Genomic DNA, 10,621 nt, shown 5'->3' with positions numbered 1-10,621 from the left:
GGAAAGACCGAGGCAGATACAGCCCCCCTGAGGAGAAAAGGAGAGAGGAATGGGGGCGACTGAGGCAGGAGAGGGAAAGACAGGAGAGGGTTAGAGGAGAGGGCTGGATGGAGGCAGGGGGGCTAGCTGTTGTGACATTGAGTGGTCCAAGGGCCAGAAGATTGATGACAGTCTGGGTGTATTTGTGCCACGGTAGAGCAGACAAACCTGCCGTTAGGTAGCCCCCAATGTCCTGTGTATGCACGTATGTGTGTGTGTGTGTGCATACGAGTCTGTCCATATGCGAATGTGTGCGTGTGAGGTGGTCGCATGTCAACCCGTGTGTCTCGACGTCTGTCTCTAATCTCTCTTATGTCTATATTTGCCTGACTGTACCATGCGAGCACGCCTCCACATCTCACAATGTGGCTAAGTCTTGAGAGTGCACGCCTGGGCAAGTGTGTATGCTGTGTGTGCGTGTGCACGTGTAGTGTGAGAGCGTGTGTGTGTGTGTGTGTGCAGAAAGGGAAGGGGATTACACTGCTCCGCAGTGTTCAGACTGTTTATGCATACCAGTGGGGTGTGAGGGCCTCTCTGTCGCACTCTGTTGACACTAACTTATTTTGGGAAAATTCCACCGAGCGGGAGAGAAGCCGGCCATTAATCACCCACACTGCAGCTCGCCGGGATGCGAGCCTGTCACTCACGCTCCTCACTGCTGCTATTACTCTCCTCAACCATAACAGAAGGCCTGTGAGTGGCGTGAAGTGTCGTGCGTGTGTGTTGGGGGGTGGGGGAGAGTTATGAGTGTTGCTGGTTCTGTGATTGTATCTATTAGCAGGGTGTAGAGTCCTCTCATGCTTGTACATAAGAGCTTGTGGTGTTATTAAAACACACGCACACTCTGGGGATACAGATTTGTGTTGATAAGAACGCGTCCTTAACACACACACAGTCATGTTTGTGTACTAGGGAACACAAGCTTATGTGTGAGATTACCAAAGATGGCCATCTACTGGCTGTCTGAAGATCTGAAGTTTATAACAACGTATTAATTTAGCACACTTATCTAAAGCAACACACCTAGGGGATTTGAACCTACAATCTGTAGTCAAATGATCTGAGCTATACCTATCCCCAGTTAGCTGTATCCAAGTATGTGAATGTGCAATAAGTAGATCTCACTAACTACTTAGTTTAGGATTGTCTCCATTCCCATGGTTTTCCATAATGATTTGCTGTTAATAAGACCATTAACCGACATGAGAACATACACACACACACAACAGCATTCTGGGTAGCACCAGCCACATTTATAAGTACTTAGAATGGTTTATACCAAGGCCTTAGAAACTGTAGGCACACAGGCAAGGTATTTCCAAAGGTGCTTCACCAGATAAGCACCAAGTACAGACACATATTCACAACATTTTTATAAATATAAATTAAAATAATATTTCACCTCCAAAGACCTGGAACACATTGAATGACTGATTGTATTCAGAGTGTAAGTTCTGCAGGTCAGTAACACGGGTTGGCATCAGGAGGAACATGGCACCATTTGAGAGGTGGAAATTCAAGAATGGAATACAGCTGTAGCTTCAAATAACTGAACTTCTGACAGAATAAAACACCATTCACATTCATGATTCCTTTGGTCCAGAAGGGGAACAAAACAGGCTGATGGTGGTAAGTGTGTGGGTGTGTGCTTCAGTCAGTCCAAAGATCACCAAAACAAGCCCAGTAACAGTTCTCTATACATGCTTCCACAGACCCCAGAGTCAACGCCACCTGGCCTCTTGAAGCCCCAACCTAGACACTCCACAGGTCCTGCTGTCGTCCTTATGAGATCCAGGAAGATGGTCACTGGGGAAAGGGACCAGGAAACGTATGAGGATGGAAGCATCGAACACCTCCCACATGCGGCTTGTGGTAGGTCACCGTCAGAGACTGATCTCAGGTCAGTGTAGAGGCAGGGGCCCCTGTAGTTCACCACCAGAGGCTGCTCTCAGGTCAGTGGTTCCTGGAGTTAAAGAAGCCCACGCTGGTGGGAGACTCCTTCACCGTTACCGTTACAAAGTTGGCCGTGACGTCCGTAACAAACACGTGTTCTAGAAGGCTACGCGCGGGACGCCAGTCCGAGTCCACTGCCTCCATATCAACTGGGACCGGATGGATCCTGGGGCCCCCAATGCCTGCGTATGGAGAAGCATCACCACCTTCTGATTCACTGCTACTAGTGTCGTCTGAGTCCCCTGTGCTGAGGTCATTGAGGCTCCGCTGTCCTGACTTCCGGTCTTCTGCACATGGTCTGTCCTGCCGCCCTCCTCCTCCTTCCCCTGGGGTCCCACCCCCCCTCCCCATAACCCCCACTCCCTTCCTCTCTCTCCCCACCTCAGTCATCTTGTCCTCTCTTTGCCTTGGTCCTCCTCCTCCTCCTCTTCCTTCCTGTCTGGGAGTGTGTGTCTCTCTAATGCTTCCCCCTGCTCCCTTCACTACTATGCTGCTGCCACTTCTTAAACTGGACCTGGATGTTGCCACGGCAATGCCACCGTTTCCTTGAAGACCGTTCCCGGATGCTGACTTGGTGACGCTCTGCAGGTTGAGGGCTCTGAGGCTGAGAGCCTGGCTGGCACGGTCCCTGGCTGAGGGAGGGGGGGAAGGGGCGGGCCTGGAGCTGCCGGAGCCTTGCGGAGCTCCACCTGGGCCCTCCGGTCGTCTCTGCCCCAGGGAAGAGCGCTGAGCTACGCCGCATGTCGCCTGACCTCCCCCTAACCCCGCGGAAGGCTTGGAAGTCGGCAGACCCAGTGCTGCGGTGCTGCCCCCCAGCTTCAGAGAGCCTGTCCTGCTGCTGCCACAGTCAGAGAGAGAGCGCTTCAGCTCAGAGGAGCTCTTACTGTGGGCGGGAGGGGCTCGACCCATGGAGGAAGAGGAGGAGGAGGAAGAGGGAGAGGAGGCGGAAAGAGATCGGCCAGGCCAAAGGCAGCTGAGAGCACCAGGTTTAGGGGCCCCTGGCTGGGAAAAGGCCCCTGACGAGCCCTGGGCACCTGAATCCTCCCTGCCTGCCCTGGCCAGGCCTGGGTATGTGAAGCTGGCTGGCTGTAGGGGCTTCTTTACCCCACCTCTTGACTCCTCTCTGGGGGGATCACGGGGGGGGCGCAGGGCCTGGAGGCGAGGGGGAGGTGGGGTCTTGGCCTGTCTCAGAGCACGGAGCTCAGGAAGGAGGGGTTTTCTCCCACGCTTCTTTCTGACTGGCTCCTGCTTGGCCGCCAAGGCAGGCGGCCTCTTCTGGGGAGAGGAAGGCAGGTCTCGTAGGCGTGGCCCTGGCCGGGCCTTCTTCACCTGGTCCTCGTCATCTGAGGAAGAGGAGGAAGCAGAAGAGGAGAGGCCAGAGGACGAGGAGGAGGAGGAGCGGCTGGATTTAACGGCAGCTGGAACTGGCTCCTGGAAATTGGAGAAACATATGAGTACTTGTTGTTACACACTACTATTTATATTCTTTGTGTTTGCCTCTGGATCTAATGACTTCCCAATCATCTTGTCTCACTATCTTTGTCTAGGTCGTCAGCTTACCCAACTCAAAAGGTGGGTAAACAGACCATGCTACTGTGCAGTTGGAAAGAGTAAACAATATTAAAGAGGGGGCTGTCAGAGTGAGTGTGTGAGCTGTCAGTGTGTAATTACCAGAATTTTCCGTGGACGTCCTCTTGGTCTCTTCCCTTTTTTCTGGAACAGCAGCTCCCTCTCCTGTTCCCTGGAGGAACCACATACAAACAATCACTCACCTATCTCCAGATCTTTCAATTTAGTGTGTAAATTCAACTAACTGTCTGTAAAAAAGTGCAGCCTACCTCTTATGGAAGGCTGCAAGTAACCTGGGATCCAAAATGTTTTCTTCAGGCTCCCAGCTGTTGTGCCTGGACAAAAAAAATACACATGGTGTAACTCAAGAACCTAGAATCCACATAACATGCAACCACATACCTCTGGAAAAGTTTACGTTTTGCTATCAAGTGTGATTTTTTAGGGCTCGCCTTAAGTGCAAAAATGTAGGCCTAGTAGTTGCAACATATCTCAGTTATGATCAGTCTCGTAGTAGTAGTAGTAGTATTAGTAGTAGTAATTTGTATGGTGATGTCTCATGGAATGATGCCAAACTAAAGTGGTATCTTTAAACAGTCGGGTTACCATCACGAGATTGGATTTCGGATGAAGTATTGTGTAGATGTACTACATAAGCTGTATTAGCGGTTCAAATCGTGTTATTTCGCTTTTTATCGTTTTGGTAGGCTATATTTTGCTTTAGTGCACATCTGTTCAAAATGTAAACTAATCGGAATATGCTGAAAAGACAAACAATGCTAACTTTCGTGGTCGTATCGTATACTGCCTCAATGTTCAAAATCCATATAATTTAAATAGCAACAAACAGAGCACGTAGCTTTTCATTGTTGTAGTTAGCTCAAATGTAGGCTACATTTGCTACATGCACTAGTATACATGAAGGTAGGCTGGTACATAGTTTTGTGGTTGTAAAATCATGCATGGGATACGTGATATACGTAATGGGCGTTCCATATCTCCAAAACAGCGGCTGGCTAGTGTGTGCAAATAATTATGCTGCTGCTGTCAACCCTTACTACACTAAAGATAGCTGCTGCCACGGTAGCGGGTTCACTGCTAGCAACGACAACAAAACATGAGACAGAAAACCCTCTGCCGTTCCCTAGCGTGCATGCATTCAAGGATTCACAGGACAAATGTTCCTATGTAATAAGTATTTTAAATGCAATGATTATGTATGGGTTAACGATAGGTATACTGCAAGTCGCTAAGAGAGCGGGGGGCTACATTGTTGTCATTGTTTGGAGCCCAGCGGCTGCCAGCTAAAATAGCTGGCTGGCTACTCACTTGGAGGACCAACCTCTCCACTTCACCAAATACTCAAACTTGCCCTGCAGGAAACGAGAGAAAAAATAAATCAGCCGACCGCTAATGCAAAGTAGTATGTACATATATTCTGAGGCGACATTTTATACCTTTCTTGGACGTTTGTTGAGGATGCATTCCGCGTCAAATACCTGCCCTACAGTTACCCCCTCCATGGCTGCGTAGCCCCTCTCTTTACGAGCGGAAAAAGCGAAATAGGCTAAGGCAATTGGCTTCAGTCGACCACCGTAGTTTCTCTCGCACCACTCACGACACTTTAGCTTTATAAGAATAATTTGTATTTAATGTAATATAATGATTTGTTCCTAAAAGTGTAGTGAACTTAACCAACACATCTAAAGAAACAATTTAACAGCGTCAGGCAACAAATTTCCGTATAAAATTAGCAAAGGGTTTTCTCTATACAATTACATGAATATTGATCAATATAACACAAATTCGACGTGTCAGACTACAAATTACATATCCACAATTGACAGCAATCTAAAAACAACTGCACATACATTTTAACAAATGTTTCCTCTCTAGAGATGACAACATTAGCCAAGACATGTCGAACATCATTATTTGAAACATTATGAGATCAGATGTGTTTCACAAATCAATAGAAAATGTATCACTCTAGCCAAGCCTGTAATTCATTTAGTCTTCATTTAGGCTGTCAAAAGTAGCTATGTTTCATGTCTATTTGGTGATCTTTTTGGTCATCAATAGCCTCTCCCTCTGTAGATCTGTAGAAGAGACAGGAAAATAGTATTAGTGCATTAGCATGTGTGTGTGTTTTAAATGTCAATAGATTATTCAGGCGGAACAAGATAGTGGGTGTGTTGGGGGCGGGGGGGGGGGGGGGCACCTGGGGCATTTCTCCATAAAATTGTCCCTTTTACTCCTCTTGTACATGGTCTGAGCTGTGCTGATGATGAACACAAGAGCCAGGAAGCCGGCCACTGCTGACAAGCCCACAACCACATCCCACAATATCTCTCTCTCTGGAAGCAGAGCGAGAGGGGAAGGGATGGGTGTGAAAGATGAGGGAGAGAGAGAAACAAAGAGAAAGAAAAAAATATGTACAGCACAGAAGGAAGAGAGAAATACAGACAGGAGAGAGACAGAGAAAAAACAAACCAAAAGGATCAGTAACTGCATTAGTGTTGAAACAAGTGTATGGACCTTACACATTAAATCTTTAAACTTTTGTTATCAAGCATCATATGATAAAATGATAAGGAAACAGCTCGTTATACAATGTTTGGTGAAGAGAATAAGTCTCGATATTGGATTACGATCTTTCTGTTAAGCACAACAACCCGATATGGACCTGGAGAATATGCAACTTTGTTATCAGTCTTATCTATTGGCTGGGTGGAACTTGCGATTCATATCACCCTCTGGACACTCATCATGGTGACAACTATCATGCCAAGGATCAACTGCCATACAGAGATTAGTACAAATGTGCAATTTCGTTGAGTGCTATTGAGTGAACCTCATTGTAATCTTACCCTGGTCTACAGGGTCAGGGCTCGGGCGGAGCATATTACTGGTGACTTCCAGCGCCCCGTCGTTGACCTCGGGCGTGATGCCTAGCAGGTGGCACATCAGTGGGTACACGTTCACAGTCTCAAAGGGTCCCACCTGGAGGTTCCTCTGGAAGTCTGGCCCTACTGCCCTGAAGAACGGCTTCATGTCCAGGCCCTTGTTGTCAAAGCCATGCTCACCCTTGCTATACTGGACTGGGAACAGCTGGAAAGAAAAGGTGGGTTAGTGTGACTAGCTGGAGGTAGGAGGGGGTTAGTGTGAATAGCTGGAAGGAGGAGGGGGTTAGTGTGACTAGCTGGAGGGAGGAGGGGGTTAGTGTGACTAGCTGGAGGATGGGGTTAGTGTGACTAGCTGGAGGTAGGAGGGGGTTAGTGTGACTAGCTGGAGGGAAGATGGGGTTAGTGTGACTAGCTGGAGGGAAGATGGGGTTAGTGTGACTAGCTGGAGGAAGGAGGGGGTTAGTGTGACTAGCTGGAGGGAGGAGGGGGTTAGTGTGACTAGCTGGAGGGAGGAGGGGGTTAGTGTGACTAGCTGGAGGGAGGAGGGGGTTAGTGTGACTAGCTGGAGGGAGGAGGGGGTTAGTGTGACTAGCTGGAGGTAGGAGGGGGTTAGTGTGACTAGCTGGAGGGAAGATGGGGTTAGTGTGACTAGCTGGAGGGAAGATGGGGTTAGTGTGACTAGCTGGAGGGAGGAGGGGGTTAGTGTGACTAGCTGGAGGGAGGAGGGGGTTAGTGTGACTAGCTGGAGGGAGGAGGGGGTTAGTGTGACTAGCTGGAGGGAAGAGGGGGTTAGTGTGAATAGCTGGAGGGAGGAGGGGGTTAGTGTGATGTACTGTGATGTTATGTATCTATATCTCCCAGGTCTTCCTCTTAGCACACTTACCCCATTGATAACATATCCAGGGTCAGCAAATAAGATGAGCGGCAGCAGGCGGGGATGGTTTCCATAGTGCAGCCTGGCAGGCATGTCCTCCTTCTTGTAGACATGGAGGTTGGGGTGCCCTCCCTTTAGGGCCAGGTACACCTTCTCCAGGAGGCCGTCCTTGGGCAGCAGCATCCCCGTTGGTCCGTAGTCAAGCAGCTGGAACTTGATGTCCTTGAAGTCAAACCCAGGGATCTGGGAGAGGATGATCTCCTTCACCCCCGCGCCCCGCAGCACCGTGGTCATCCCGTGGTCGGCTGTGATGATGACGTTGAGGCGTTCAGTCAGCCCGTGATCCTGGATCCTCTGTCGGATGAATCCCACCGTCCGGTCCACCTGCCTGACCATCTCCCGTCTCTCCGGAGAGTCTGGGCCGTGTTCGTGTCCCACCTTCAATACGAACAACAACAGAACAATACCTCAAAACTGTTCAATGAGGGGTTCGCTTGACTTCCACTACCAAATTGGTAGTGCCAATGTGTAGCTTGGTTGCCAGTACCCCACAAAAGCATGACCGGTAAAGTGGTACAAAGGCCAGATCGTAATTTTGTTGTTGTGTATGCTTTCTGCATACACATCTTCCATTCAATAATTAGTATAGAGGCCATTGACCTACCATATCAGGTTCTCCAAAGTACAGAGACACAAAGTCCAGATCCTGGCCGTGGAACCAGTCTCCCACCACCTTGTCGATGTTGAGCCTCCAATCGGTCTCATTGGAGTGGTCATAGAATGGTGGCTCCACCTGTTTGACCCCGACCACCTCACCCCTGTACTTAGCGGCCGTGCCGGGGAAGTGCAGGGAGCCGGCCTTCAGGCCCTGGAGGAGGAGAGAGCACACGCCCCGGAGATGCTTCATGACAGGCTTATAAGTCCAGGAGTTGTAGGCTTCGTCTATGAAACAGATCCTATCCCAGATATTCTTGTCCAAAACCAAATCACTAATATAATCATATTAATCAAAATCGACAAGATTACGTGAGATAATGTAACACTTTCCTGGTATTGTCTGCCGGAAACAGTGATGTCGTTGATGTGTACAAACAACATGGTCTGTTATAAATAATGAGCAAAAGGAGTAAGGGTGTAAGAGTGTACTGGTGTGTTCTGTCTCACCTGTCTCTGTGCAGTGATCCAGATTGGCAGGCTGCCATTGTCCCAATATGAACTCACAAACTGGGACTGGTAGTACTGTTTCTTCTCCTGGGTGGTGGTGTTGAACCAAATGTTGTGGATGACGCCATGGTTCTCAACATAGCGCCCTGAGGAACATCAATCACCAATTATAGCTGTTCAGTGACACCATATTTTACTGTGAGGTATGTAAGTTAGTTAATAGTAGACAGACCAGCCTATGATTCACGATTGCATGGTTGATGTGACATTATCGTAGATAATTATATCACCTGGCTTGATTTACTTGTTAAACACTTGGAGGGAAATGGGTCTTATGTTAGACTTCTATTTGTGGATTTTCCCTCTGCTTTTAACACAAGTCAACCACACATTTTAACCAGTAGGCGTTCAAAACTGTTGAAGGTTTCTAGTTCCAAAGTGCAGAACAAAGCGTTATAAAAACGGGTTTGTTCTGGCAGCTATTATTCAGTTGAATAAGTCTTAGCAACATTGCTAGTATAATAATATAGACGCAAAGTCTATTTCAGTTTTCATATATTGGTTTTGAAATGTTGGAATGTGGAGCACCAGTTTTCTCATGTGGTTTCGATTTTTAGGTCGTACACTGTTTTGTGTTGTTTTTGTAAAATATGGCAAACGCACAAACTCCCCCACTGCAGACCAAGGTTACTTACGGGTATAAATAAAGTCAACTGAACTGAGATGCCTGCAGACGTCTTACAGTGAGGAAGACGAAAGTTGCATGCTGTGTGTTCTCCAAGGACTTCAGTTGTGTAAGCGTTAGTGTGTGTGTGCCTACCTGAGAGCAGGGTGAAGTGTGAAGGGCTGGTGATGGTGAGGAAGGGGGGAGTGACGTATGCTGCCCTGACCCCATCCAGGGCCATCTGGTCTAGATGAGGAGTGTCCACGTCCCGGTCGTAGTCCCAGCGGAACCCATCGAAGGAGATGAGCAGCAACTTGTTCCTGGTGTTCCGGTCGGAAGGAGCACTACGGCCGGACGCCTGCCCAGGAACAGAGCCTCTGTGTGGGGACGCTTCAGAGGAAGAGGTGGCCTGGAGGACCAGGAGAAGCAGGAGAGGCAGCATGGCTGAGGTTTGACACAGTCTCTCAGCAAGTTAATTGTGGTGAGATACACCAGTCAGATCACCAGCCACGTCCCTCTGTGTGATGTAGTCCAGACTCTCAGACCCCAGGTGGCCGCTGTCTGTGAGCTCTGGCATTACCACACTGATGGACTGCAATGACTGATTGTCGGACTGACAGACAGCACACCTGTGTTGAAGCTTTTATGCCCCCGCCCCCCCCCACCCACTCTAACACACACACTGTAACACACACACACTTTAGGTGAGAGATAACATAAGAGGGTTCCAGTCTCAGAGGCACACTCTCCTATTGTTTAACACACGTCCCTCTTATCTTATCTCCTGCACAGATATCAGACCTGTATAGCTGGATCGATTGCTTGAATGACTCTCGTGTGTGGCTGATGATAAACCTACACTCCTGTGACCACCAGGTAGAGACATTGCCCCATGATTCAGATGACAAAGCTGTGCTTGAACCATCAGTAACTTTGACACTCTCCCTTCCTTTTACTATCTGTCCTCCCACAGACTCCCTCCATCCCTTCCCTCCCCCTATCACCCCCCCACCTCTCTCTTTTCCATCACGATGAGATGGGCTTTAGTATAGTCACGCTTGACTTGGCAAATGTATTCCATTATCATAGTTGAATGCATTGAAAAGTAATGTAAGTACAAATCCAGACATATGCATCCCTACGGAGATGTAAAATTTAAAAAATGATTAAAATGATAATTTCAACGATTTGAGTCTGACATGGCATGGCTTAGCTGCTACAAGTTGCTGGAGTTGCTGATGAGAGGGTTTAGGTAAAGCAGGGTTGCTCTCTAGGTGTTTCCATGCAGGGTTTCTTCAGTGTGTTCCCGGGCCTGTTTCTGACTTCCTGGTGGGAGCGGAGAGGCCACACCCCCAGAGCACCAGTTGTGAACATGTTGCCACTTGGAAACAAGTTTGGAGACAGACTTAATGAGAAAAGTTCCTGTTCATACACATGTAATTAGGATCGTTG

At 48.4% G+C, this 10,621-nt stretch overlaps 2 protein-coding genes across 2 annotated transcripts; both read right to left on the bottom strand.

The window, feature by feature from the left end:
* Positions 1-1,244: 1,244 nt before the first annotated feature.
* On the bottom strand, positions 1,245-5,166 carry LOC134015746 (chromobox protein homolog 2-like). The gene is made up of 5 exons (XM_062455290.1): positions 5,019-5,166; positions 4,891-4,934; positions 3,831-3,896; positions 3,664-3,733; positions 1,245-3,423 (listed from the first exon to the last, which is right to left on the bottom strand). The coding sequence occupies exons 1-5, from the start codon at positions 5,082-5,084 to the stop codon at positions 1,993-1,995; spliced, it is 1,677 nt and encodes a 558-aa protein (XP_062311274.1). The 5' UTR covers positions 5,085-5,166; the 3' UTR covers positions 1,245-1,992.
* Positions 5,167-5,213: 47 nt separating this feature from the next.
* On the bottom strand, positions 5,214-9,733 carry LOC134015747 (ectonucleotide pyrophosphatase/phosphodiesterase family member 7-like). Its single transcript, XM_062455291.1, has 7 exons — positions 9,326-9,733; positions 8,506-8,651; positions 8,006-8,209; positions 7,351-7,779; positions 6,432-6,672; positions 5,783-5,918; positions 5,214-5,660 (listed from the first exon to the last, which is right to left on the bottom strand). The coding sequence occupies exons 1-7, from the start codon at positions 9,609-9,611 to the stop codon at positions 5,591-5,593; spliced, it is 1,512 nt and encodes a 503-aa protein (XP_062311275.1). The 5' UTR covers positions 9,612-9,733; the 3' UTR covers positions 5,214-5,590.
* Positions 9,734-10,621: the final 888 nt, after the last annotated feature.

This window comes from Osmerus eperlanus, unplaced genomic scaffold, assembly GCF_963692335.1.
Source record: "Osmerus eperlanus unplaced genomic scaffold, fOsmEpe2.1 SCAFFOLD_170, whole genome shotgun sequence".
In the NCBI taxonomy this organism is placed as follows: Eukaryota; Metazoa; Chordata; class Actinopteri; order Osmeriformes; family Osmeridae; genus Osmerus; species Osmerus eperlanus.
This window is presented reverse-complemented; position numbering and strand designations above follow the sequence as displayed.